The following is a 27,571-nucleotide window of genomic DNA, read 5'->3' as shown; positions in this document are numbered from 1 at the left end:
TAATCTGTTTAGTGCCACATTCACAGTAACAACTGCCAGTAGCACATGGATTCGTTAGTTTGATTTCAGTATAACATTCCTAAAAATTAAATTATGAAAACCAATTATAGAAGTAATAGTAATGCTTGCAGTATTGTTTAACACATATATAAACTGACCCAAATTCAAGCCATTTGGAAATTTGGCTGAGCTTTGCCTTATCTTAGCAGTTTTTCTCATTCTACATATTGATTTTAGATTTGTGAGGAGCCCCAAGAGTTTTTAGAAGGGGAAAGACCTCGCCCGCAAGGATCATCTCCAGTCAACGAGTACCCAGTGAATGAAAAGTACTCTGAGAAACAGGTATGACTTCCACTCACTGTGTCAAGGGCAGCCCTGCACTGACCTTGCAATGGTAGGCTGATGTAAGTATTCTTTCTGTTATTGGTGTGTGTCTTTAGGCTGAGGAGGAGATCTATGACCCATACCAGAAGAGTGGTAGCACAAAAAAAGGAAAGTGGGTCGGATTTGGTTCCTTTTTTGAAAAGCGCTCCTCTGCCAAAATGAGTCAGACTGAGGTGAGGAACACTTTTTTGCTTGTGGTTACACAGGAGCCAACTTTAAAAACAGAGACACGAACAACAGGGTGACCATTTCTGATCTGTTTCAGGAGATGGAGGACATTGAGTCAGGTGTCATTGTGAAAGCAGTAAAAGAGGCTGGTGCTGAAGGTTTGGTAGTGAGAGGAGGGGGAAAGGAGGGAATCTTTGTTAAAGAAGTGAAACCAGAGTCACCGGCATCAAAGCAGCTTGGTGTAAAAGAAGGTACATGTAATGTAATGAATCAAATTACATAAGCACACCGAAAGTGTACTTAGAATATTTCAATATGTTTCATGTATATCTATCTCTACAGGTGACCAAATACTCAGTGCAACAGTTTATTTTGATGATGTCTCATACGAGGATGCTCTACAGATCCTGGAGCATGCCCAGGCATGCAAAATGGAGCTCTGTTTGAAACGGAAGACCCCTTCTACACAATCAACACTGGAAAGATCAACAGACACACATTTGGAGATGATCTCAGTAAGAATTCATAATTCTACCTAAGCAAAAATGTGTCTTTCTAAGTTTTCTTGCATGTTGCTATGTAGTTTTTCAATTTCTTTTATCATAAACATTTGAATGATTTCCATTTTCATCATCAGGGGGAAGAAGGAGCAAGTCCAGTAGAAAGAGGACGCAGAAAGACACAAAGACGTCATGAAGCACGAATCTCATGGCCAAAGTTCCCTTCCTTTAGCAGGGGGCGCAAAGCCTACTTCAAAAGGTCTCACAGTACATCTGAGGCAGAGGAGGAAAAGTTGCAAATGAGCCCAACAACCAGTGATACTGAGTCACCAATCAAGACTCAAGAGGATGCGAAGGACAAAACAAAGAGACAAAAAGTTAAAGTTTCAAAGGGAAAGATGAGCCTGAGAAGCAAATCCGCTGACCAGAACGAGAACCTTGCTGTAGAAGCAGCACTGGGATTTGTGGAAAAGAAAGAGACTTTAGAGGAAACCTCAGACCTGCAGTCTCCAGAGCCTCAGGAGAGAATGTTAACAGAGACACCTCAGACACTTCTGCTTGATGAGCCAGGGAGAAAGGAAACAGCAAGGATCAGAAATGAATGTACATTTCCTAGTGTGTCTGGTACTGAGGCGGAAATCGGCCAGCACAAATCAGAGCTCATCAGCTTGGACAAGACATTAAAAACCACTGACATCACAAAATCTCTTGCTGATCAAAAACATCAGTCAGCAAAGCACTCCCCAGATGGAAAAAAGAGGAAGAAGAAAGAGAGGTCAGAACTTAAAGTAAATATTCAAGGAAAGGAAAAGGAAGAATGGAGTCCAGATTGTCTCTTAACATCCCTTCAACCACTGGTGGCACATTCATCTCCCAAAGTCTCAAAAACACCAGATACTGAGGACAGGGCTCCTGATCTCTCCATAGTACTGGACAGCACAGTGAGTCCCAGAGTAATATCACATGCTGAGGTAAAGGAACACCAAATGGCAATTGATATTACCACTCAGAGAATCAATATCAGCCAATCAACCCTAGTAGACCAAAAAAGTGCAGGAGAAAAACTTTCTTCACAAATCATGGCCAAAAAGGAGAATGTAGATGCTAACAAGACAAAAGCAGACATATCATTTGGGATGCCAGATGTTAGCACCTCTCAGAAATATCAAAAGACAGCATCTGGAAAACAGCGGAAAGAAAGAAGTATACTAATTTCTGACTTGGAGAGATATGGAATCCGAAGCAGAAGTTCAACAACTGACAGAGACTTGACAAAAACACATTTTGTGGTTCCAACGACTAAGGTGGACACTAGTCCTCTAAAGACAATTGTGCCATCATCAGGTGGTTTGTTTCAAAACATCTCTGACATGAACAGCTCCAAATCTTCCTCTGCTGCATCCTTCCTCAGTGAAAAACCCCAAGAGAAAGTATCTGATTATAAAGGCAGTGGATACTCAAAGGCACTTGATGTAGGCATCAAAGATTCATCGTTAAACATAGATGATTCGGACCTCTCAGCAGAGACAAACACTGATGACTTCAAAGGTAAATTTGACACAAGTATATCTCCAAAATTCAAAGTGCCAAAGATGGACTTAAAAGACTTCAGTGTACATGAACCCATTGCAAAGACAGAGACTGATATAACACATGTGGAACGCAAGGAGCCTAAGGTTAAAATTAAGGTACCAAATACAGATCAACAGATCCTAGCTGAAAAAATTGAAAAAAAGATCCATCTCCCAAAACGAGAAGACATTGAGATACCAGGTATGGAAGCCACAGAATCAAAAGGAATTCTTCCATTGTCAGCTCTTAAGATGACTGTAGACATCCATATGCAGAAGGCAGGTGTTGATGACGTCAAGGGGGTATCTCCTAAAACTGATTTGTCCACAGTCAAGCTGCCAAAAATTGACCTACCAGACCTTGATACGCACCAACACATCACAAAGAAAGATATTACTGCTGAAAAGGTGAAACTAAAGGATGCAGCAGATATTCCAAAGCCCAAAACTCCAGAGATGATAACAAAGCAACAAGATGTTAGTGCCATTACGCCTCAAACTGTACCAAATACAGCTAGCAGCTATGATATGGGTGATAAAACTGAGGGTAAAATAAAAGCTTTTGAAATGCCAAAACAGACAGAGAATTATTCAATAGCTGAGTTAACAAAAAGATCAGCTCCCACATTTAAACTTCCAAAACCTAAATTTCCTGATGCAGATTCCCATGAACCTATTTTGATGACAAAATTGGAGTCTTCAGAAGTTAATGCTGAAATCCTAGGCCCGAAGGGTGAAGTAAACATACAAAAAGAGAGGGAGGGTGAAAAGATACGCATTGAGCAACTTAAAGTTAACAGGCCTGAAATTAGAATGAAACTACCAAACCGAGAAGATTTTGAGATACCAGGTAGGGAAGCTAAAATTGCATCTACAGACAGTATTGGGTCACTAGCTATCAAGCACCCTCAAACTGGAGAGGTCATAGTTCCAGCAACTGGAAATACTGAAATGCAAAAGCTTCAGGCAGATATTAGTGCTAATGCAATTAAAGATACTGACTTTAAGATAAGTGTTTCAGCAATGAAGCTGCCCAAAGTGGAATTTTCAGGGCCTGATCGTGATCAGCAGATCACAAAGACAGATGTTAATGCGGGAAAAAAAGCAGATCTGAAAAATGAAATTTCAAATACTGATGTCCAAGACAAAGAATTAGTAGCACAGGTCAAGAAAGGAAAATTCAAAGTACCCCAAATGCCATACGATGACATATCAATTCCCACTCTGAAATCTGAGATAAAAGTTCAAAAACCAGGAAATGAAGTTAGACCAGACATAACAACTACAAAATCAGTTGAAGCAAAAACTCCAGAAGCCCAAGCAAAGCAGACACAAAGTAAAGCTCAAGATGTAACAGTAAAAATGGAAAGGACTGATCTAAAATATACTGTTAAAGAGTCTTCTTTTGTAATATCTAAACCTGAATTGAAACTTCCAGAAGTATCAGATACTGAAATGAAGATTTCAGATGTCAGTGATAATGCTGAACCTTCAAAACATCAGATGACAATCTCAAGAAAGACAGTTGACATCAAAAAGGATAAAGCAGAGTCAGAAGGACTGAAAAAAGACATGGATTCTGAGAACAAAGGAGATCTGTTTGAAAAACTCTCTAAAGTGAAAACTGAAATGCAAGAGGTGGGTGCTAAGCCTGATGTGAAAGGCCCTAAGCTGTCTGGAGACTTCAGTCTACCATCGGTGAATGTTTCACTCACAAAACCGGATGCTGGCATTGCCGTTCCAACGGTCAGCGTGGACGGAAGCTCAGCAGATGTGGAACTTCCAGGAACTCAGTTTAAGGTTTCAGGACAGACACCTTCTTTGGATATCCAAGGCTCCAGTGTTGACATTGAAGGTCCAGGTGTAGATGTGGACATGCAGGGTAAAGGAGCTGACCTGCAAGGACAAGGGAGCAAGTTTAAGATGGCCAAATTTGGAATCTCTATGCCAAAAGTGAAAGGCCCCGAGGTGGACATCAGCATCTCAAAGCCAGGCGTTGACATCTCCCTGCCAAAGGCACAGGCTACAGCTCAGTTACCCAGTGTCGATGTTGAGGTCCCCTCAGCGGAAGGACAAGCGGAACTTCCTGAAGCAGACATTAAGGACATTGACGTGAAGCTGAAGAAACCAAAGGTATCATTCCCAAAGTTTGGATTTTCCAAAGATGGTAAAGCTCCTGAAGTTGATGTGAGCCTTTCCAAAGGGGAAGTGCCTGTCCCAGAGGGAAGTGTGGAGATTAAATCTCCTGAAATAGATGGAAAAGCAGACGCAGAAGTCGGAGGTTCTCCTAGTAAATTCAAACTGCCCCACTTTAAGTTACCCAAATTTGGAGCTTCGGCACCAAAGGGTAAAGCTGAATTGACAGACGTACAGGTAGACGTGAAAGTACCGGAAATTGAGGCGCCCTCAGGAAAAGTTGGAATGGAAGTTAAAGCCCCAGGCATTGACATTGATAGGCCAGATGTGGAGCTGGATAAGACAACAGCCGAAGTGACGATGCCAGAAATCAACATATCCCTTCCTAAAATCACAAGACCTGAAATAGAGTTCAAAACTCCAAAGGCTGAGATGGACGTTGCGGTATCAAAGCCCGCCGCTGAAATGAAGGGTCCGTCTATTGAAGGAAAAACTGAGATCCCTGATATTGAAGCGGGAGGAAAAGCAAAATTCCACATGCCCTCTATTAAAATGCCTTCTCTTGGCTTTTCTAAGCCTGATGTGAAAGGCCCTAAGCTGTCTGGAGACTTCAGTCTACCATCGGTGAATGTTTCACTCACAAAACCGGATGCTGGCATTGCCGTTCCAACGGTCAGCGTGGACGGAAGCTCAGCAGATGTGGAACTTCCAGGAACTCAGTTTAAGGTTTCAGGACAGACACCTTCTTTGGATATCCAAGGCTCCAGTGTTGACATTGAAGGTCCAGGTGTAGATGTGGACATGCAGGGTAAAGGAGCTGACCTGCAAGGACAAGGGAGCAAGTTTAAGATGGCCAAATTTGGAATCTCTATGCCAAAAGTGAAAGGCCCCGAGGTGGACATCAGCATCTCAAAGCCAGGCGTTGACATCTCCCTGCCAAAGGCACAGGCTACAGCTCAGTTACCCAGTGTCGATGTTGAGGTCCCCTCAGCGGAAGGACAAGCGGAACTTCCTGAAGCAGACATTAAGGACATTGACGTGAAGCTGAAGAAACCAAAGGTATCATTCCCAAAGTTTGGATTTTCCAAAGATGGTAAAGCTCCTGAAGTTGATGTGAGCCTTTCCAAAGGGGAAGTGCCTGTCCCAGAGGGAAGTGTGGAGATTAAATCTCCTGAAATAGATGGAAAAGCAGACGCAGAAGTCGGAGGTTCTCCTAGTAAATTCAAACTGCCCCACTTTAAGTTACCCAAATTTGGAGCTTCGGCACCAAAGGGTAAAGCTGAATTGACAGACGTACAGGTAGACGTGAAAGTACCGGAAATTGAGGCGCCCTCAGGAAAAGTTGGAATGGAAGTTAAAGCCCCAGGCATTGACATTGATAGGCCAGATGTGGAGCTGGATAAGACAACAGCCGAAGTGACGATGCCAGAAATCAACATATCCCTTCCTAAAATCACAAGACCTGAAATAGAGTTCAAAACTCCAAAGGCTGAGATGGACGTTGCGGTATCAAAGCCCGCCGCTGAAATGAAGGGTCCGTCTATTGAAGGAAAAACTGAGATCCCTGATATTGAAGCGGGAGGAAAAGCAAAATTCCACATGCCCTCTATTAAAATGCCTTCTCTTGGCTTTTCTAAGCCTGATGTGAAAGGCCCTAAGCTGTCTGGAGACTTCAGTCTACCATCGGTGAATGTTTCACTCACAAAACCGGATGCTGGCATTGCCGTTCCAACGGTCAGCGTGGACGGAAGCTCAGCAGATGTGGAACTTCCAGGAACTCAGTTTAAGGTTTCAGGACAGACACCTTCTTTGGATATCCAAGGCTCCAGTGTTGACATTGAAGGTCCAGGTGTAGATGTGGACATGCAGGGTAAAGGAGCTGACCTGCAAGGACAAGGGAGCAAGTTTAAGATGGCCAAATTTGGAATCTCTATGCCAAAAGTGAAAGGCCCCGAGGTGGACATCAGCATCTCAAAGCCAGGCGTTGACATCTCCCTGCCAAAGGCACAGGCTACAGCTCAGTTACCCAGTGTCGATGTTGAGGTCCCCTCAGCGGAAGGACAAGCGGAACTTCCTGAAGCAGACATTAAGGACATTGACGTGAAGCTGAAGAAACCAAAGGTATCATTCCCAAAGTTTGGATTTTCCAAAGATGGTAAAGCTCCTGAAGTTGATGTGAGCCTTTCCAAAGGGGAAGTGCCTGTCCCAGAGGGAAGTGTGGAGATTAAATCTCCTGAAATAGATGGAAAAGCAGACGCAGAAGTCGGAGGTTCTCCTAGTAAATTCAAACTGCCCCACTTTAAGTTACCCAAATTTGGAGCTTCGGCACCAAAGGGTAAAGCTGAATTGACAGACGTACAGGTAGACGTGAAAGTACCGGAAATTGAGGCGCCCTCAGGAAAAGTTGGAATGGAAGTTAAAGCCCCAGGCATTGACATTGATAGGCCAGATGTGGAGCTGGATAAGACAACAGCCGAAGTGACGATGCCAGAAATCAACATATCCCTTCCTAAAATCACAAGACCTGAAATAGAGTTCAAAACTCCAAAGGCTGAGATGGACGTTGCGGTATCAAAGCCCGCCGCTGAAATGAAGGGTCCGTCTATTGAAGGAAAAACTGAGATCCCTGATATTGAAGCGGGAGGAAAAGCAAAATTCCACATGCCCTCTATTAAAATGCCTTCTCTTGGCTTTTCTAAGCCTGATGTGAAAGGCCCTAAGCTGTCTGGAGACTTCAGTCTACCATCGGTGAATGTTTCACTCACAAAACCGGATGCTGGCATTGCCGTTCCAACGGTCAGCGTGGACGGAAGCTCAGCAGATGTGGAACTTCCAGGAACTCAGTTTAAGGTTTCAGGACAGACACCTTCTTTGGATATCCAAGGCTCCAGTGTTGACATTGAAGGTCCAGGTGTAGATGTGGACATGCAGGGTAAAGGAGCTGACCTGCAAGGACAAGGGAGCAAGTTTAAGATGGCCAAATTTGGAATCTCTATGCCAAAAGTGAAAGGCCCCGAGGTGGACATCAGCATCTCAAAGCCAGGCGTTGACATCTCCCTGCCAAAGGCACAGGCTACAGCTCAGTTACCCAGTGTCGATGTTGAGGTCCCCTCAGCGGAAGGACAAGCGGAACTTCCTGAAGCAGACATTAAGGACATTGACGTGAAGCTGAAGAAACCAAAGGTATCATTCCCAAAGTTTGGATTTTCCAAAGATGGTAAAGCTCCTGAAGTTGATGTGAGCCTTTCCAAAGGGGAAGTGCCTGTCCCAGAGGGAAGTGTGGAGATTAAATCTCCTGAAATAGATGGAAAAGCAGACGCAGAAGTCGGAGGTTCTCCTAGTAAATTCAAACTGCCCCACTTTAAGTTACCCAAATTTGGAGCTTCGGCACCAAAGGGTAAAGCTGAATTGACAGACGTACAGGTAGACGTGAAAGTACCGGAAATTGAGGCGCCCTCAGGAAAAGTTGGAATGGAAGTTAAAGCCCCAGGCATTGACATTGATAGGCCAGATGTGGAGCTGGATAAGACAACAGCCGAAGTGACGATGCCAGAAATCAACATATCCCTTCCTAAAATCACAAGACCTGAAATAGAGTTCAAAACTCCAAAGGCTGAGATGGACGTTGCGGTATCAAAGCCCGCCGCTGAAATGAAGGGTCCGTCTATTGAAGGAAAAACTGAGATCCCTGATATTGAAGCGGGAGGAAAAGCAAAATTCCACATGCCCTCTATTAAAATGCCTTCTCTTGGCTTTTCTAAGCCTGATGTGAAAGGCCCTAAGCTGTCTGGAGACTTCAGTCTACCATCGGTGAATGTTTCACTCACAAAACCGGATGCTGGCATTGCCGTTCCAACGGTCAGCGTGGACGGAAGCTCAGCAGATGTGGAACTTCCAGGAACTCAGTTTAAGGTTTCAGGACAGACACCTTCTTTGGATATCCAAGGCTCCAGTGTTGACATTGAAGGTCCAGGTGTAGATGTGGACATGCAGGGTAAAGGAGCTGACCTGCAAGGACAAGGGAGCAAGTTTAAGATGGCCAAATTTGGAATCTCTATGCCAAAAGTGAAAGGCCCCGAGGTGGACATCAGCATCTCAAAGCCAGGCGTTGACATCTCCCTGCCAAAGGCACAGGCTACAGCTCAGTTACCCAGTGTCGATGTTGAGGTCCCCTCAGCGGAAGGACAAGCGGAACTTCCTGAAGCAGACATTAAGGACATTGACGTGAAGCTGAAGAAACCAAAGGTATCATTCCCAAAGTTTGGATTTTCCAAAGATGGTAAAGCTCCTGAAGTTGATGTGAGCCTTTCCAAAGGGGAAGTGCCTGTCCCAGAGGGAAGTGTGGAGATTAAATCTCCTGAAATAGATGGAAAAGCAGACGCAGAAGTCGGAGGTTCTCCTAGTAAATTCAAACTGCCCCACTTTAAGTTACCCAAATTTGGAGCTTCGGCACCAAAGGGTAAAGCTGAATTGACAGACGTACAGGTAGACGTGAAAGTACCGGAAATTGAGGCGCCCTCAGGAAAAGTTGGAATGGAAGTTAAAGCCCCAGGCATTGACATTGATAGGCCAGATGTGGAGCTGGATAAGACAACAGCCGAAGTGACGATGCCAGAAATCAACATATCCCTTCCTAAAATCACAAGACCTGAAATAGAGTTCAAAACTCCAAAGGCTGAGATGGACGTTGCGGTATCAAAGCCCGCCGCTGAAATGAAGGGTCCGTCTATTGAAGGAAAAACTGAGATCCCTGATATTGAAGCGGGAGGAAAAGCAAAATTCCACATGCCCTCTATTAAAATGCCTTCTCTTGGCTTTTCTAAGCCTGATGTGAAAGGCCCTAAGCTGTCTGGAGACTTCAGTCTACCATCGGTGAATGTTTCACTCACAAAACCGGATGCTGGCATTGCCGTTCCAACGGTCAGCGTGGACGGAAGCTCAGCAGATGTGGAACTTCCAGGAACTCAGTTTAAGGTTTCAGGACAGACACCTTCTTTGGATATCCAAGGCTCCAGTGTTGACATTGAAGGTCCAGGTGTAGATGTGGACATGCAGGGTAAAGGAGCTGACCTGCAAGGACAAGGGAGCAAGTTTAAGATGGCCAAATTTGGAATCTCTATGCCAAAAGTGAAAGGCCCCGAGGTGGACATCAGCATCTCAAAGCCAGGCGTTGACATCTCCCTGCCAAAGGCACAGGCTACAGCTCAGTTACCCAGTGTCGATGTTGAGGTCCCCTCAGCGGAAGGACAAGCGGAACTTCCTGAAGCAGACATTAAGGACATTGACGTGAAGCTGAAGAAACCAAAGGTATCATTCCCAAAGTTTGGATTTTCCAAAGATGGTAAAGCTCCTGAAGTTGATGTGAGCCTTTCCAAAGGGGAAGTGCCTGTCCCAGAGGGAAGTGTGGAGATTAAATCTCCTGAAATAGATGGAAAAGCAGACGCAGAAGTCGGAGGTTCTCCTAGTAAATTCAAACTGCCCCACTTTAAGTTACCCAAATTTGGAGCTTCGGCACCAAAGGGTAAAGCTGAATTGACAGACGTACAGGTAGACGTGAAAGTACCGGAAATTGAGGCGCCCTCAGGAAAAGTTGGAATGGAAGTTAAAGCCCCAGGCATTGACATTGATAGGCCAGATGTGGAGCTGGATAAGACAACAGCCGAAGTGACGATGCCAGAAATCAACATATCCCTTCCTAAAATCACAAGACCTGAAATAGAGTTCAAAACTCCAAAGGCTGAGATGGACGTTGCGGTATCAAAGCCCGCCGCTGAAATGAAGGGTCCGTCTATTGAAGGAAAAACTGAGATCCCTGATATTGAAGCGGGAGGAAAAGCAAAATTCCACATGCCCTCTATTAAAATGCCTTCTCTTGGCTTTTCTAAGCCTGATGTGAAAGGCCCTAAGCTGTCTGGAGACTTCAGTCTACCATCGGTGAATGTTTCACTCACAAAACCGGATGCTGGCATTGCCGTTCCAACGGTCAGCGTGGACGGAAGCTCAGCAGATGTGGAACTTCCAGGAACTCAGTTTAAGGTTTCAGGACAGACACCTTCTTTGGATATCCAAGGCTCCAGTGTTGACATTGAAGGTCCAGGTGTAGATGTGGACATGCAGGGTAAAGGAGCTGACCTGCAAGGACAAGGGAGCAAGTTTAAGATGGCCAAATTTGGAATCTCTATGCCAAAAGTGAAAGGCCCCGAGGTGGACATCAGCATCTCAAAGCCAGGCGTTGACATCTCCCTGCCAAAGGCACAGGCTACAGCTCAGTTACCCAGTGTCGATGTTGAGGTCCCCTCAGCGGAAGGACAAGCGGAACTTCCTGAAGCAGACATTAAGGACATTGACGTGAAGCTGAAGAAACCAAAGGTATCATTCCCAAAGTTTGGATTTTCCAAAGATGGTAAAGCTCCTGAAGTTGATGTGAGCCTTTCCAAAGGGGAAGTGCCTGTCCCAGAGGGAAGTGTGGAGATTAAATCTCCTGAAATAGATGGAAAAGCAGACGCAGAAGTCGGAGGTTCTCCTAGTAAATTCAAACTGCCCCACTTTAAGTTACCCAAATTTGGAGCTTCGGCACCAAAGGGTAAAGCTGAATTGACAGACGTACAGGTAGACGTGAAAGTACCGGAAATTGAGGCGCCCTCAGGAAAAGTTGGAATGGAAGTTAAAGCCCCAGGCATTGACATTGATAGGCCAGATGTGGAGCTGGATAAGACAACAGCCGAAGTGACGATGCCAGAAATCAACATATCCCTTCCTAAAATCACAAGACCTGAAATAGAGTTCAAAACTCCAAAGGCTGAGATGGACGTTGCGGTATCAAAGCCCGCCGCTGAAATGAAGGGTCCGTCTATTGAAGGAAAAACTGAGATCCCTGATATTGAAGCGGGAGGAAAAGCAAAATTCCACATGCCCTCTATTAAAATGCCTTCTCTTGGCTTTTCTAAGCCTGATGTGAAAGGCCCTAAGCTGTCTGGAGACTTCAGTCTACCATCGGTGAATGTTTCACTCACAAAACCGGATGCTGGCATTGCCGTTCCAACGGTCAGCGTGGACGGAAGCTCAGCAGATGTGGAACTTCCAGGAACTCAGTTTAAGGTTTCAGGACAGACACCTTCTTTGGATATCCAAGGCTCCAGTGTTGACATTGAAGGTCCAGGTGTAGATGTGGACATGCAGGGTAAAGGAGCTGACCTGCAAGGACAAGGGAGCAAGTTTAAGATGGCCAAATTTGGAATCTCTATGCCAAAAGTGAAAGGCCCCGAGGTGGACATCAGCATCTCAAAGCCAGGCGTTGACATCTCCCTGCCAAAGGCACAGGCTACAGCTCAGTTACCCAGTGTCGATGTTGAGGTCCCCTCAGCGGAAGGACAAGCGGAACTTCCTGAAGCAGACATTAAGGACATTGACGTGAAGCTGAAGAAACCAAAGGTATCATTCCCAAAGTTTGGATTTTCCAAAGATGGTAAAGCTCCTGAAGTTGATGTGAGCCTTTCCAAAGGGGAAGTGCCTGTCCCAGAGGGAAGTGTGGAGATTAAATCTCCTGAAATAGATGGAAAAGCAGACGCAGAAGTCGGAGGTTCTCCTAGTAAATTCAAACTGCCCCACTTTAAGTTACCCAAATTTGGAGCTTCGGCACCAAAGGGTAAAGCTGAATTGACAGACGTACAGGTAGACGTGAAAGTACCGGAAATTGAGGCGCCCTCAGGAAAAGTTGGAATGGAAGTTAAAGCCCCAGGCATTGACATTGATAGGCCAGATGTGGAGCTGGATAAGACAACAGCCGAAGTGACGATGCCAGAAATCAACATATCCCTTCCTAAAATCACAAGACCTGAAATAGAGTTCAAAACTCCAAAGGCTGAGATGGACGTTGCGGTATCAAAGCCCGCCGCTGAAATGAAGGGTCCGTCTATTGAAGGAAAAACTGAGATCCCTGATATTGAAGCGGGAGGAAAAGCAAAATTCCACATGCCCTCTATTAAAATGCCTTCTCTTGGCTTTTCTAAGCCTGATGTGAAAGGCCCTAAGCTGTCTGGAGACTTCAGTCTACCATCGGTGAATGTTTCACTCACAAAACCGGATGCTGGCATTGCCGTTCCAACGGTCAGCGTGGACGGAAGCTCAGCAGATGTGGAACTTCCAGGAACTCAGTTTAAGGTTTCAGGACAGACACCTTCTTTGGATATCCAAGGCTCCAGTGTTGACATTGAAGGTCCAGGTGTAGATGTGGACATGCAGGGTAAAGGAGCTGACCTGCAAGGACAAGGGAGCAAGTTTAAGATGGCCAAATTTGGAATCTCTATGCCAAAAGTGAAAGGCCCCGAGGTGGACATCAGCATCTCAAAGCCAGGCGTTGACATCTCCCTGCCAAAGGCACAGGCTACAGCTCAGTTACCCAGTGTCGATGTTGAGGTCCCCTCAGCGGAAGGACAAGCGGAACTTCCTGAAGCAGACATTAAGGACATTGACGTGAAGCTGAAGAAACCAAAGGTATCATTCCCAAAGTTTGGATTTTCCAAAGATGGTAAAGCTCCTGAAGTTGATGTGAGCCTTTCCAAAGGGGAAGTGCCTGTCCCAGAGGGAAGTGTGGAGATTAAATCTCCTGAAATAGATGGAAAAGCAGACGCAGAAGTCGGAGGTTCTCCTAGTAAATTCAAACTGCCCCACTTTAAGTTACCCAAATTTGGAGCTTCGGCACCAAAGGGTAAAGCTGAATTGACAGACGTACAGGTAGACGTGAAAGTACCGGAAATTGAGGCGCCCTCAGGAAAAGTTGGAATGGAAGTTAAAGCCCCAGGCATTGACATTGATAGGCCAGATGTGGAGCTGGATAAGACAACAGCCGAAGTGACGATGCCAGAAATCAACATATCCCTTCCTAAAATCACAAGACCTGAAATAGAGTTCAAAACTCCAAAGGCTGAGATGGACGTTGCGGTATCAAAGCCCGCCGCTGAAATGAAGGGTCCGTCTATTGAAGGAAAAACTGAGATCCCTGATATTGAAGCGGGAGGAAAAGCAAAATTCCACATGCCCTCTATTAAAATGCCTTCTCTTGGCTTTTCTAAGCCTGATGTGAAAGGCCCTAAGCTGTCTGGAGACTTCAGTCTACCATCGGTGAATGTTTCACTCACAAAACCGGATGCTGGCATTGCCGTTCCAACGGTCAGCGTGGACGGAAGCTCAGCAGATGTGGAACTTCCAGGAACTCAGTTTAAGGTTTCAGGACAGACACCTTCTTTGGATATCCAAGGCTCCAGTGTTGACATTGAAGGTCCAGGTGTAGATGTGGACATGCAGGGTAAAGGAGCTGACCTGCAAGGACAAGGGAGCAAGTTTAAGATGGCCAAATTTGGAATCTCTATGCCAAAAGTGAAAGGCCCCGAGGTGGACATCAGCATCTCAAAGCCAGGCGTTGACATCTCCCTGCCAAAGGCACAGGCTACAGCTCAGTTACCCAGTGTCGATGTTGAGGTCCCCTCAGCGGAAGGACAAGCGGAACTTCCTGAAGCAGACATTAAGGACATTGACGTGAAGCTGAAGAAACCAAAGGTATCATTCCCAAAGTTTGGATTTTCCAAAGATGGTAAAGCTCCTGAAGTTGATGTGAGCCTTTCCAAAGGGGAAGTGCCTGTCCCAGAGGGAAGTGTGGAGATTAAATCTCCTGAAATAGATGGAAAAGCAGACGCAGAAGTCGGAGGTTCTCCTAGTAAATTCAAACTGCCCCACTTTAAGTTACCCAAATTTGGAGCTTCGGCACCAAAGGGTAAAGCTGAATTGACAGACGTACAGGTAGACGTGAAAGTACCGGAAATTGAGGCGCCCTCAGGAAAAGTTGGAATGGAAGTTAAAGCCCCAGGCATTGACATTGATAGGCCAGATGTGGAGCTGGATAAGACAACAGCCGAAGTGACGATGCCAGAAATCAACATATCCCTTCCTAAAATCACAAGACCTGAAATAGAGTTCAAAACTCCAAAGGCTGAGATGGACGTTGCGGTATCAAAGCCCGCCGCTGAAATGAAGGGTCCGTCTATTGAAGGAAAAACTGAGATCCCTGATATTGAAGCGGGAGGAAAAGCAAAATTCCACATGCCCTCTATTAAAATGCCTTCTCTTGGCTTTTCTAAGCCTGATGTGAAAGGCCCTAAGCTGTCTGGAGACTTCAGTCTACCATCGGTGAATGTTTCACTCACAAAACCGGATGCTGGCATTGCCGTTCCAACGGTCAGCGTGGACGGAAGCTCAGCAGATGTGGAACTTCCAGGAACTCAGTTTAAGGTTTCAGGACAGACACCTTCTTTGGATATCCAAGGCTCCAGTGTTGACATTGAAGGTCCAGGTGTAGATGTGGACATGCAGGGTAAAGGAGCTGACCTGCAAGGACAAGGGAGCAAGTTTAAGATGGCCAAATTTGGAATCTCTATGCCAAAAGTGAAAGGCCCCGAGGTGGACATCAGCATCTCAAAGCCAGGCGTTGACATCTCCCTGCCAAAGGCACAGGCTACAGCTCAGTTACCCAGTGTCGATGTTGAGGTCCCCTCAGCGGAAGGACAAGCGGAACTTCCTGAAGCAGACATTAAGGACATTGACGTGAAGCTGAAGAAACCAAAGGTATCATTCCCAAAGTTTGGATTTTCCAAAGATGGTAAAGCTCCTGAAGTTGATGTGAGCCTTTCCAAAGGGGAAGTGCCTGTCCCAGAGGGAAGTGTGGAGATTAAATCTCCTGAAATAGATGGAAAAGCAGACGCAGAAGTCGGAGGTTCTCCTAGTAAATTCAAACTGCCCCACTTTAAGTTACCCAAATTTGGAGCTTCGGCACCAAAGGGTAAAGCTGAATTGACAGACGTACAGGTAGACGTGAAAGTACCGGAAATTGAGGCGCCCTCAGGAAAAGTTGGAATGGAAGTTAAAGCCCCAGGCATTGACATTGATAGGCCAGATGTGGAGCTGGATAAGACAACAGCCGAAGTGACGATGCCAGAAATCAACATATCCCTTCCTAAAATCACAAGACCTGAAATAGAGTTCAAAACTCCAAAGGCTGAGATGGACGTTGCGGTATCAAAGCCCGCCGCTGAAATGAAGGGTCCGTCTATTGAAGGAAAAACTGAGATCCCTGATATTGAAGCGGGAGGAAAAGCAAAATTCCACATGCCCTCTATTAAAATGCCTTCTCTTGGCTTTTCTAAGCCTGATGTGAAAGGCCCTAAGCTGTCTGGAGACTTCAGTCTACCATCGGTGAATGTTTCACTCACAAAACCGGATGCTGGCATTGCCGTTCCAACGGTCAGCGTGGACGGAAGCTCAGCAGATGTGGAACTTCCAGGAACTCAGTTTAAGGTTTCAGGACAGACACCTTCTTTGGATATCCAAGGCTCCAGTGTTGACATTGAAGGTCCAGGTGTAGATGTGGACATGCAGGGTAAAGGAGCTGACCTGCAAGGACAAGGGAGCAAGTTTAAGATGGCCAAATTTGGAATCTCTATGCCAAAAGTGAAAGGCCCCGAGGTGGACATCAGCATCTCAAAGCCAGGCGTTGACATCTCCCTGCCAAAGGCACAGGCTACAGCTCAGTTACCCAGTGTCGATGTTGAGGTCCCCTCAGCGGAAGGACAAGCGGAACTTCCTGAAGCAGACATTAAGGACATTGACGTGAAGCTGAAGAAACCAAAGGTATCATTCCCAAAGTTTGGATTTTCCAAAGATGGTAAAGCTCCTGAAGTTGATGTGAGCCTTTCCAAAGGGGAAGTGCCTGTCCCAGAGGGAAGTGTGGAGATTAAATCTCCTGAAATAGATGGAAAAGCAGACGCAGAAGTCGGAGGTTCTCCTAGTAAATTCAAACTGCCCCACTTTAAGTTACCCAAATTTGGAGCTTCGGCACCAAAGGGTAAAGCTGAATTGACAGACGTACAGGTAGACGTGAAAGTACCGGAAATTGAGGCGCCCTCAGGAAAAGTTGGAATGGAAGTTAAAGCCCCAGGCATTGACATTGATAGGCCAGATGTGGAGCTGGATAAGACAACAGCCGAAGTGACGATGCCAGAAATCAACATATCCCTTCCTAAAATCACAAGACCTGAAATAGAGTTCAAAACTCCAAAGGCTGAGATGGACGTTGCGGTATCAAAGCCCGCCGCTGAAATGAAGGGTCCGTCTACTGAAGAAAATTTGAGGGGAATAGACGTCAAAGTTGATGCAGACACTGGAGGCTCTTCCAGAAAATTCAAGCTTCCCACATTCACATTTCCAAAATTTGGAATAACCGGACCAAAAATGACAGTTGAAAGCAAAGATTTAAATTCTGACAACAAAGTGTCTGAAGCACATATTTCATCAACAGGTGAAGGGATGATAGCTGAGGCCTCTGAAGTTGAGAATGTCAGAATAAATTTGGAGTTGGATAAGGAAACGGCTAAATCTGAAGTTGAATTTAAAGGTCCCTCTATTGACGGTAAAACTGAAATAACAGGTAAAGAAATATATGCAAAGGGAAAGAAGCCAAGGATTTCTTTTCCAAAGTTTGGATTTTCAAAACCAGACATTAAATCATCTGATGTAAATGTCAGTCTTCCAATTGGAGATAGTTCCCTTGCAGAAGGAAACATTGAAATCAAAGTGTCCGAAACTGACATGATAGCTACTGAAATAGAGCCTAAAGTAGAAGCTGATGTTGGAAGTTCTCCAAGGAAATATAAACTACCAGTAATTAAAATGCCTAAATTTGGCTTTTCATCAGCTAAAGAAAAATCCACTGATCAAGACACAGGCACCATGCAAACAGATCCTGGAAGTCCAGGAATCCCTTTGGAGGGAACAACTTTAAAATTGGACAAACAAATTGACAGTTCTCACGATTCCAAAGAAGAAACATCTGGCTTAAGCCTTTCATTTCCAGAAATCAAAAGTCAAGACATTATTTCCACTAGACTTGAAAAGGGCAAACATCCTGTAGACCAGCCCTCGACTGTTCTTGAAGGTGGAGAACATCATGCAAGTGGGATTGTTTTGGATGCTCCGAAAGTGGATAAAGGTAGAATTCACATGAAAGTAGAGGAACCTGAAAAATCATCCAGATTTAATTTACCTTCATTTGGGGATGTATTTAGAGGATTTGAACTTGAATTTCATGTTCCAAAATTAGATGAAGATGAGAAAACTCTTACATCACCAAAAGAAGAAATTGGTCCTTCTGCTATAGAAGAACAGGATATCCATGGTAAGAGTGTAGGAAAGGACCTTGGTCATCAGCCCAAATTTAGTACGCTAACTGAAGGGACAGCCGAAGCCTCATCTTTCACTAAAGAAGCAGAAGTAAAAGAAATGTCAAAATTTAAGTTTTGGTTTCCAAAGATAAGTTTTGCTGAGTCCACAGAGAAAAGCAAAAGTATGACTTCAAACGTGGTGACTGAAAAGAAGGACATGTTAACACATCCTCAGGAAAAGAAGGAAACTGAAGACAATAAAGAACCAGAGGCAAATACAGAGAAGGGCAGCTGGTTTAAGTTTTCTAAGTTTGGAACAACTTCACCCTCAAAAACTATCAAAGAATCAGAGAAAGTCATCAGTCTTCCCAAAGAAAATCTTGACAAGAATAACGAGGGTGAGGTTGCAGAAGAAGACTTCAGTCTGACCTCATCTGTGAGATCATCAGATGCCTTTGCAGATATCAGTTCCACAATTACAAGTGAACAGGTTGGTCCTTCAGAAGCATCACCAACAAAAGTAATGGTAAAGTACTCTGAACCAGCTGTTATCATAGGTGTTGGAGAGGTTAAAGTCCCTGGTGATGTGATTACCTCAACAGCAAGAACTGAACTGATTTGTCTGGAGCCAAAATTACCTGAAAAGTTTGAGACAGACACTATTCCCATTGCTGAGGGTGAGACATCATTGCTACAACACACTCTTAGGGAGAAGACAGGCGACACACATGACATCACACCAGACATACAGAAAGTACCAGACACTGAGCAAGTTACTATAGTTACTAAATTGGAAACCCGCTCTGTACAAGATGAGTCCCTGAAGAAAGTTGTAAAAATGGCCACTGTACCTTGGACTGTTGAGGCTCCAACTGAAAGCCTTAGCAAAACCCCTGGAGAACACATTATGGTGGAGAAGTGTGTAGTGAAGGAGAAGTCAGGTGATGAGAAGGGCACAGTCGTCATAACGCAGAAGGTAACTCATGTTGTCCGTGGTGACCTGGGGGAGCCCGCTGTTGATGATGCAGCCTCTGCAATCAAAAAGCTGAAAGACACTATGCACTCTGAAAAGCTGAGATTCTTTGAAGGAGATGAAACATTAAGGGTCACTGTAAGTACTCATGGTATAGAGACGCAGATGTTTGAGCCCTCCACTGAGAATAAGTAAGATTGCAAGGAAATGATATTCCAGTCATACCATCACTATAACCTTCTCTTTCTAAGCAGCTATAAAGCCCAATTTATTTGCATATATCTGCTAGTAAGTCTCAGCATCTACAGTGTAACACCTTATTATTATGTCTTAAGACAGCATATCACTTGCATAACATCCAGATGTACTCATTTATGTGAATGTGTAATTAAGCAACTCTTAGCCTTATTTTAATACAGATTAAAATTCCACTGCCAAAGAAATTATTAGCAGGATATTCAAGAACTCTAGTAAGAAAGAACTTCACACTGTGTCTTTATTTTATAGTAGCAACTTTGGGGTAAACATGCAAGAATGCAAGTGATTCATTGTTTTTAATTGTTTTTAAGCTTGACTAAAAATTACTTTAAGAAGTAAAATGATATTTACACTAACATGTACCTTAACACAATTAACAGTTCTATACATTTTAAAGGTGGCTAAAGCTTTGTTTTAGATAAATAGAAAAATGCAATCAGTTGTTAAAACACTGAGAAAAAAAATCACGAAAGTAAAACAGATTAACAGCTTTGACAATTCTGTTCTGAAAAATGTAAAGTGTGGAAATAGAATATATAGTGTAAATATATCTAATTTTATTAACCTTTTGCAAGTTTCTTTAATGGTGGCGCTTGTTGTTTGTAATTTTTCCTTTCTGATGTAATCAATTGCATTTGCACAAAATATTAAAATGGAAATGCAAAAACATAACACCATGGGTTCTGTTTATTTTTCTTCAGCTCATTTTATATTTTTCATTTACTAAATATCTCTGAAGTTTAGCATTCTGATTTCCTTCTCATTTTTTTCTGTAAGACACCTGTCAAATATACAAGTTTGTTTCATATGAAAGGATCTCCTGCTATATTCTCATCTGGTTCAGTGCAAGTACCACTTATTGATCAGACACACACAGACTGAAGCTGCTTGTCCCAAGCAGGGTCACGGTGAGCCAGAGTCTAGCCCGGCAACACAGGGCATGGGGCTGGAGGGGGAGGAGACACACCCAGGACAGGGCACCAGTCCACCACAAGGCACCCCAAGCAGGACTTGAACCCCCAACCCACCAGAGAGCAGGCACAGGCCAAACCTGCTGTGCCATCATGCCACCCCACCACTTATCAATTCAATATTTAAATAGATAGACTATATGATGTACTTATAGGATGGCACTAAAGAACATTTTCAGAAGATTATTTTTGAAATATTACACTGATTTATTTAAATTATCAAGAAGTTGTATGTAATGAAAAATCATCATTTTACAGAAAAAGTTGACAGGTTCAGAATTTAAGCACATTGTGAAAAAAGGTGTTCTGGAGAAAAGCTTTATACCATTCGATTAGTCAGACTATGTCCTTGGTCATTTCACTGAAAAAACGAGTCGCATTCATTTAATTTTCAGATTTAATCCAACAGAAAATATATCTAACATACAACACTTTTATGTGTTTATTGCCAAAACATAATGGCAAAGTGTTTTCTTTACTTTCTCCTTCTACTAAGATTAGTCTAAAGCAATTACACAGAAATAAAACTATTAAACACACAAGCTGTAAAATGTTAAAATTAGGTAAGAAAATAATTGCACAATATAGTTGAAACACATCACACCAACATATTAAAAAAATCACTTTTTCAGAATTTGCAGGAGATTCTCCAGCACTGCAATGAGCCTTCCGTCTGTCGCCAGGTCACCAGCTCTGTTCTGAGAATTATTCATTCTGGATTCAATGTACTGCCCATTAGTATGATCTGCACTTGCTTCCCCGCTGCAAATAATCTTCTTTTCAGCTACACTAACTGAGGTTTTCAGGTGGCTAGTATGGCACACCATGTTTCCGCTAGAGGTGCTTTGACCACTGAGGTGGGTGCTGAGTTCACTTCGATGAAAGTTCTCCAGATAACCTGTATCCACAGGTGTTGGTGCTCTGAAAGGGTGGTCCATCAGCAGAGGTGAGGCAGAGGAACAATTCTGCTTCAGATCTTTGTGCTGCAGCTCTCCCAAAATGAGACGAGGCTGGGATTGTCGCTGGTCTTTGTCTATTTTCTCAGAAACAGGTTTTGCTGAGAAGGTGATTTGTGAACACCGTATAGATGGCATCCTACTATTTTTACTTCTCTTCTGTGCAGGCATTGGGCTCTCAAAAGAAAAAGTGGTCTGCATGGGTCTCACAGAAGCCATTTCTGTATTGGTCTGAGGTTCAGAGGGAGTGTCAATGCTTTGAGTAATCCTCTTAGTTTCTGTGTTGTTGCCATCCTCAGCTTGTGATTCCTCAGACTCTGCAAGATCAAAACTTTCATTCTCCAAATCAGAAAACACTGGGGTGCTGCCAATCGGCCCTCTCCATTTGTCTGCATCATGTGGAGAAGTGAAGTACACATACCTTTGAGGTTTTCTACAACTTTTCCTCTTTTTTGAAGCGGCCCTTTTCCAAGAAACATCACCAAAAGTAACTCTTTTAGATATTGCTGATGAGCCACATACACTGGAATTCACCTCAATTTCTTCCTCTCTGCTTTGCTTCCTGAGGACCTTCTCTGCTTTGCTAGAGGACCCTCCTTGGTCACTGTACTCATGTTCAGAGAGCAAGCAGCTTGGAGACATACTGCTGGGAGTGAGGGAATAATCACACAAGCCCCTGATTGCACCATGCAGTTTAAAACCACATTGAGATGGATGTTCAGGTGAATTAAGAGCCACTTGTGGACTACATTGATGTTCTCTGACTAAATGGTCCATGACATTTGACTTTAGGTAGGGACTTGATGAGACAGTAAAAGAAGGAAGCTGCCTATTTTCCTGTGCTTTTGACTCAGTCAGTGGAGTCAAAGCAATTTCAGAATCAAAGGCTGTTTCATCAGCATCTTCAGTTTTTAGGTCACGTGTGTGTTCCAGTTCCGTAGCTCTGCTACATGCCATATTATCAGTTGTATCTGAAATACTGTCATCTGCAATGCATGAAAAGTTGTAGATGTCAACACTGTTGCTTGCTGTATTATAACCTTTTTTCTTGTTGCCCAGTCTGCAGGTCTTTATCACTGTATTGATGTTTTCTGTATTTGTCCTACAGTCTGTGTTATTGCTGTCCATGCTTTGCCTGTCTGAGTGTTCATAGCTCCCATCTTCTAAATCATAAAATAGTTTTTTTTTTAGCAGCCGTCTCTGTCTATTTGAACTGTATGGAGAAACAGCATACTTACGCTCATGAATTACGCTTGATTTTCTGTGATTTGCATGTTTTTTCAAAACCTTTTTTGTTCCAATCTGCCCAAGAGAAGCCCTAACCCCTCTTATTTTTTTCTTCTGAATTTTGCCTTCTGCCATATTTTTCTCTGCATCGCTTTTGACCCTAAAAGACACTGTTTCTATTTCCTCCATCAGGTCCTCCACTTGCTTAGTGGATGAAAGACATCTGTAGTCTGAAATTGAGCACACATTCAAGGTGCGTAGGAAAGTTTCATGAAATTTCAGATCCTCATCCATGGATTGATGTGGTCGTAGACAATCAGTGTCCAACAGTCGCTGAGTTACTGAGAATCGTGTCTCTCCTAAGGGCAACAACTCCCTTAGATCATCTTTGGTAAAATGTGGAATAAGGTTTTTATTTTTCCACAAAGCACTTCTAAAAACCTGTTTCCGGTACATCTTCTCCTCCACTGTGCCACAGGTGATTAGACGGTAGACCACCACCTTCTCTTTTTGGCCTATTCTGTAAGCTTGATTTACAGCCTGGGAGTCTACTTCTTGGTTCCAGGATGGGTCCACAATGACAACCCGGCTGGCAGAAGTAAGTGTCAGGCCAATGGCTCCAACTTTAGTTGTGAAGAAAAAAATTTTATAGCAGCTGTTCTCCTGGAACAACTCACATTGCCTTTCCCGTTCCTGAAGATGTGTTTTCCCATCGATTCTTAAAAATGGTCCAAGCTTCTTCTTCTCCAAGACATACTGGATGATGTCAAGCATTTTTGGAAACTGAGAGAACACTAAAATGCGGTGACCATCCTCCATGAGTCTTCTGAGCAGAGAAATCAGAAAGGTTAACTTCCCAGATTCTGCTAAAAGGATATCAGTGGGCAGATGGTGCAGATAATTTTCTTCGAGTTGTCTTGGGTGATTGCAGATACTCTTCAGAGTATTAACATCCTGCAGTGAATAACAAGCCTTATTCAAAGGCCCTCTTGACAAAATCAGTTCTCGGTACATGGTTTCTTGTTCGGGACTGAGTCTGATCCAGACCACTAATTCAGTTTTTTTGGGCAGATGAGGTGTCTCTTTACAGTTGAGCTGAACAAGTCTACAGCTGTTCTTAGAGTGAAGGATTTTGTCCTTTGTCCTTCTGAGAAAGTAAGGCTCTATCTTCTTTTGCAGTCTCCACAATATTTCCTTTCCCGAGGTTCTCTCTCTGGGTGAGGCATATGCTTCTGTTGCCCTAGTTATTGGATCTTTGTAAAGCTTCTTATAATCGTTGTAGCTGCCCAGTAGGCCTGATGGGGCAACAATGGAAAAAAGTGCCCACAACTCCTGCAGCTTGCTCTGAACAGGCATGCCAGTGAGTAAGATTTTGAACTTAGCCGGGATCGCAGTTGCTGCCATGAAGGTCTTGGTGGTGTGATTCTTCAGTTCATGAGCTTCATCATATATGACACAGTCCCAGGTAAAGGGTTTGTTTTTATAACGGGACAGTGACGTCTGGTGGTGGACCAGCATCCTGTAAGAGGTAAGAAGGACATCCCCTCCCATTTGAACATTCCGTAAGTTCCTGGTTGAATTTTCCTCTGTTTTATGATAAAATTGCCACTTAATTCCTGGAGTCCATTTGTTCAGTTTGTCAGTCCAATCTTTCTTCAAAGTGATGGGCATCACTAAAAGAACATTTTTTATTTGTTCTGTGTCCATCATTCCAGAAAGAAATGTAATAACTTGGATGGATTTCCCTAAACCCATTTCATCAGCTAGAATCACTCCTTTTTTGCCCTGTTCATAGGCTTTGTATAAGAAGACCAAGCCTGAGAGTTGGTAATCATACAGCTGGTCATGTAACTCTTTATAAAGTTTAAATCCACTGTTCAAAACATCTTCAAACTGTTCTTCTTCCTCTTCCATGTCAAAATTTTCTTTGTGGACTTGGGCCATGCTTTTTTATTTTTTGATGGTGTCCAGAAGCTGCAAAATATAAAAATGTTTTAAATACATATAAATATGTATTTTATATACAAATACTGTATTAATAGTTAAAAATGTATTTGTGTGTCAGAATTGTTTACTACTTGATGCACATAGTTCATTCACAAATCATAATGTAGCTGACACTTTGCCTAAGACAGCTTACAGTATTAGATTAGTACAATAAGTGGCTTGGAATGATCTATCATTAATACAGCAGGGTATTAATGATACTTAATAATACTTACTCAATTCATGGTATCTAGTTTGCTCTGGGGTACTACACTGGCGACATATGATTTCAAAACAACAGCCCGTATCAAAAAGCTACCTGCTACACCCTTCTAAGATATTGTGCCATGTCAGAAATAACCTTTTGAAAGAAGTGCGTGGAGATGATATTTATCAATGGTTATTTTATTTTCTTTATTTGGAGAATCTGATGGACAACCACTAGCACTTTGGGCTGTCCAAAAGTTAAATTTAAAACTTAATATCAATCCAGCAGTAAAAGAAAATATAGTACACTGTAACTTCATAGAACATCAAAATTCCGTGTAAAACAAATTCCAATCTGTATATGCCAAATTATGAAATTAATTTTCAAACATATTCATAAATTATATTTTTTGCCATAATTGCAGCAATAATTTTTAGTAGAGGATTCTTAAAATATTAAAGTTCCCAAAGCAATGTGACATTGCCCAAATTAAAACCTCTACAAATGCCAAATATTTAATAAAAATAATTTAGAATTAAAAAATATAAACTAAATGCAAAAAACAACTTTGAGTAAATACTGCACATTTTCAAATTACTGTCTTTTAATCATTTGCCATTTCCCTTGTGTTATTCATTCTAGTAGCAGTTTTGTACTATATTTCATCTTTCATTATTTTAAGCGCACATCACAATTACTAATGTGATGCTTAGGTTTTTTTTTTTTTTAAATCACATATCCTACTATCCGTGCTTCAAGATCGAGAACACACTAATATGTACTTCGTCAGAAGTGAGTGTCAGCCCTCCTTGTGTAACACAGGAATTTATCAACATGGAAACAAAAGTAGTATTTAAAAGAATATAAGATGAAAATAAATTTGTTTTTCCTGCCTTGCTGACCACTCATGTCAGATTAATATTCATGATCACTTGTCAGGGAATTATAGATACACAATGTCTTTGTGGAATGGACAGATTGTATGCAGATTCTTAAGAGCAGTTATTTTGTTTATTTCCATCATCTTTGTTCATATGGTGGAAAGAAACAAAATAACTGCACTTAAGAATCATGAGTCTGCATCTAAGTCTATTTCTGCTAATGTAATGTACACATTGTATTTTATATGAAATGCGTGGATTTGGAGAAAAGCTTCTTCTAAATGAATAAATGTAAATGTAAATGTATGCATCTTGATAATAAACTTAACAAAGCAGTTAATTGTAAAAAAAAGTAAATACCTCCTGCTGATTTTGCATGTATATTCAGTTATTTTGTTGTATACTAAAGAGATGTGTGCAGAATCAATTAATACAAAATATAATCTGAGTCAATCAAACAATTTCAATTTTTTTTGGGTTATCTCAATTGAAATTACATGTATTTGTCCACATCACACACACACACACATTGACTGAAGCTGCTTGTCCCAGGCAGGGCCGCAGCAAACCAGAGCCTAACCCAGCAACGCACGGTTCAGGGGACACACCCCGGACGGGACACCAGTCCGTCGCAGGGCACCCCAAGCAGGACTCAAACCCCAGACCCACCATAGAGCAGGCCCGGGACAAACCCGCTGTGCCACTGCGCCCCCCAACATCATCCACTTCTAAAGTTAATTGTATTCCATTTATCAATACAATGAATCTCCCTACGAGTGTAAGTGTTGTGATGTTTACCTCCAGAGGTAAATTCTACCCCCATAATACAAATGTTATGCATTTTGTAAGTGACTCAGATTTAAGGTTCAAATGAAAATGCCACTTTTCATGTGCATTTCATCTTAGATTTACATGCTTGAAAGCCTGATCATACTCATAGTGCTGGTTACACACACTGGAAAGTGAGCACACAGAATGATCCCACTTCTAAATTAGCTTCTTATCCTCAAATAAAGTCAAAAGGGGCAGTTAAAAATTAAGTGATATATTTTGGAAGGTCTCTGCCTTAATGCATCTATTTTTTTATTTCACAGGTTACAAGTTAAAATGGACAAAAAGCAGCATCTCTAAAACACTGCAGTAAATTAAAGCAAGTTTAAGTCCTCTGTAAGGTTTGTTCTCATAGCCTTATACCACTTTAATTATAAACAGATGAATAGTAATACAGAATTACACTACTTGAATAATAATTGTGTATGGACTCACCTTTATACTCAGGTGACTAGAAGAGGCAGATATTTAGTTGCAGATCCATACCACTTCGCTCTGGAAATTGAAATCGACTGAAAATGAACTAACGAACATTTCTTCTCTGCCTTATATAACTTTCCTACCCACAGAGAGAGTGTCTCATTGGCAAATTTGAATTTTGAACTCAAATGTATAACTGCTGATTGGGCAAAAAGATGGCTTCAAATACTATGGGTTTTCCCCTGTAATCCCAGTATTCTGATCTGGTTTAGTTCGCTTCTAGTTAACAGAACCACCCGATGCCAGACGTTAATTCTATCAATATGCAGTAAACCAGCACCAACATGTTTTCAGCTGTGTGCTTCTCTTAGATGAACAAACTGGAAATCAACTAAAACTGAACTTTCAGCCTGCAATAAGAGTGACACAGCCTATACGGAAACTCCATAATGCAAACTGAAATTCTGGTAGAATTATGTTCTGAGTGTCTGTACTGAGCAAGATTTCATCAACTAGAAAGACGATACAAAAGCATCATAACTGATTCCATGCACAGAGGCTGCATGATCTGAACATCACTTTATCTGGAAACAACCAGAAACATCTTTTTGTGGTCTTACTTTCATTTTCACAATAAATCATATAGGAGTACGAGTGAGTTACCATTGTTTACCACAGGTGGCAGCATAAACACCAGAATTTCATCAAAACCCCTTTTCAACAATAATAGGGTCTTCATGTTGTCTGTAGGTCCAAGGTGAAGCCTGGAAAACTAGGTTGTGTAGAGGACAAGAATAAAAGTGATATGTTGGAGAAACTGTTGGGTTGAAAAGAAACCTGCTTTAGGTTTGTATCTCTTATGATAGGAACATGCAACCGGGGGGAGGTGGTAG

The 27,571-nt window shown here is 42.8% G+C and overlaps 2 protein-coding genes across 3 annotated transcripts; one reads left to right on the top strand and one right to left on the bottom strand.

The window, feature by feature from the left end:
- The first annotated feature begins 527 nt into the window (after window positions 1-527).
- Window positions 528-19,870, top strand: LOC108919574 (neuroblast differentiation-associated protein AHNAK-like). Of its 2 annotated transcripts, none has more exons than XM_018727641.2 (4): window positions 528-557; window positions 653-803; window positions 895-1,067; window positions 1,190-19,870. In XM_018727641.2, exons 1-4 carry the CDS (start codon window positions 543-545, stop codon window positions 19,133-19,135), a joined length of 18,285 nt encoding a protein of 6,094 aa, XP_018583157.2. In that variant the 5' UTR covers window positions 528-542; the 3' UTR covers window positions 19,136-19,870. The 2 variants fall into 2 exon arrangements, with proteins under 2 accessions (XP_018583157.2, XP_029114608.1); XM_029258775.1 differs by having other exon boundaries at window positions 650-803.
- A 1,169-nt stretch (window positions 19,871-21,039) lies between these two features.
- LOC108919431 (DNA excision repair protein ERCC-6-like) lies at window positions 21,040-24,275 on the bottom strand (the record flags this gene model as incomplete). The annotated part of the gene is made up of 2 exons (XM_018727395.1): window positions 21,040-21,090; window positions 21,660-24,275. Coding segments are annotated over 2 exons (2,667 nt in total), but the record flags the coding sequence as incomplete, so codon positions are not given.
- Between the last annotated feature and the right edge of the window lie 3,296 nt (window positions 24,276-27,571).

This window comes from Scleropages formosus, chromosome 15 (assembly GCF_900964775.1).
Source record: "Scleropages formosus chromosome 15, fSclFor1.1, whole genome shotgun sequence".
Lineage (NCBI taxonomy): Eukaryota > Metazoa > Chordata > Actinopteri > Osteoglossiformes > Osteoglossidae > Scleropages > Scleropages formosus.
Note: the sequence above shows the minus strand (reverse complement) of the source record. Positions and strands in the feature narration are given on the sequence as shown.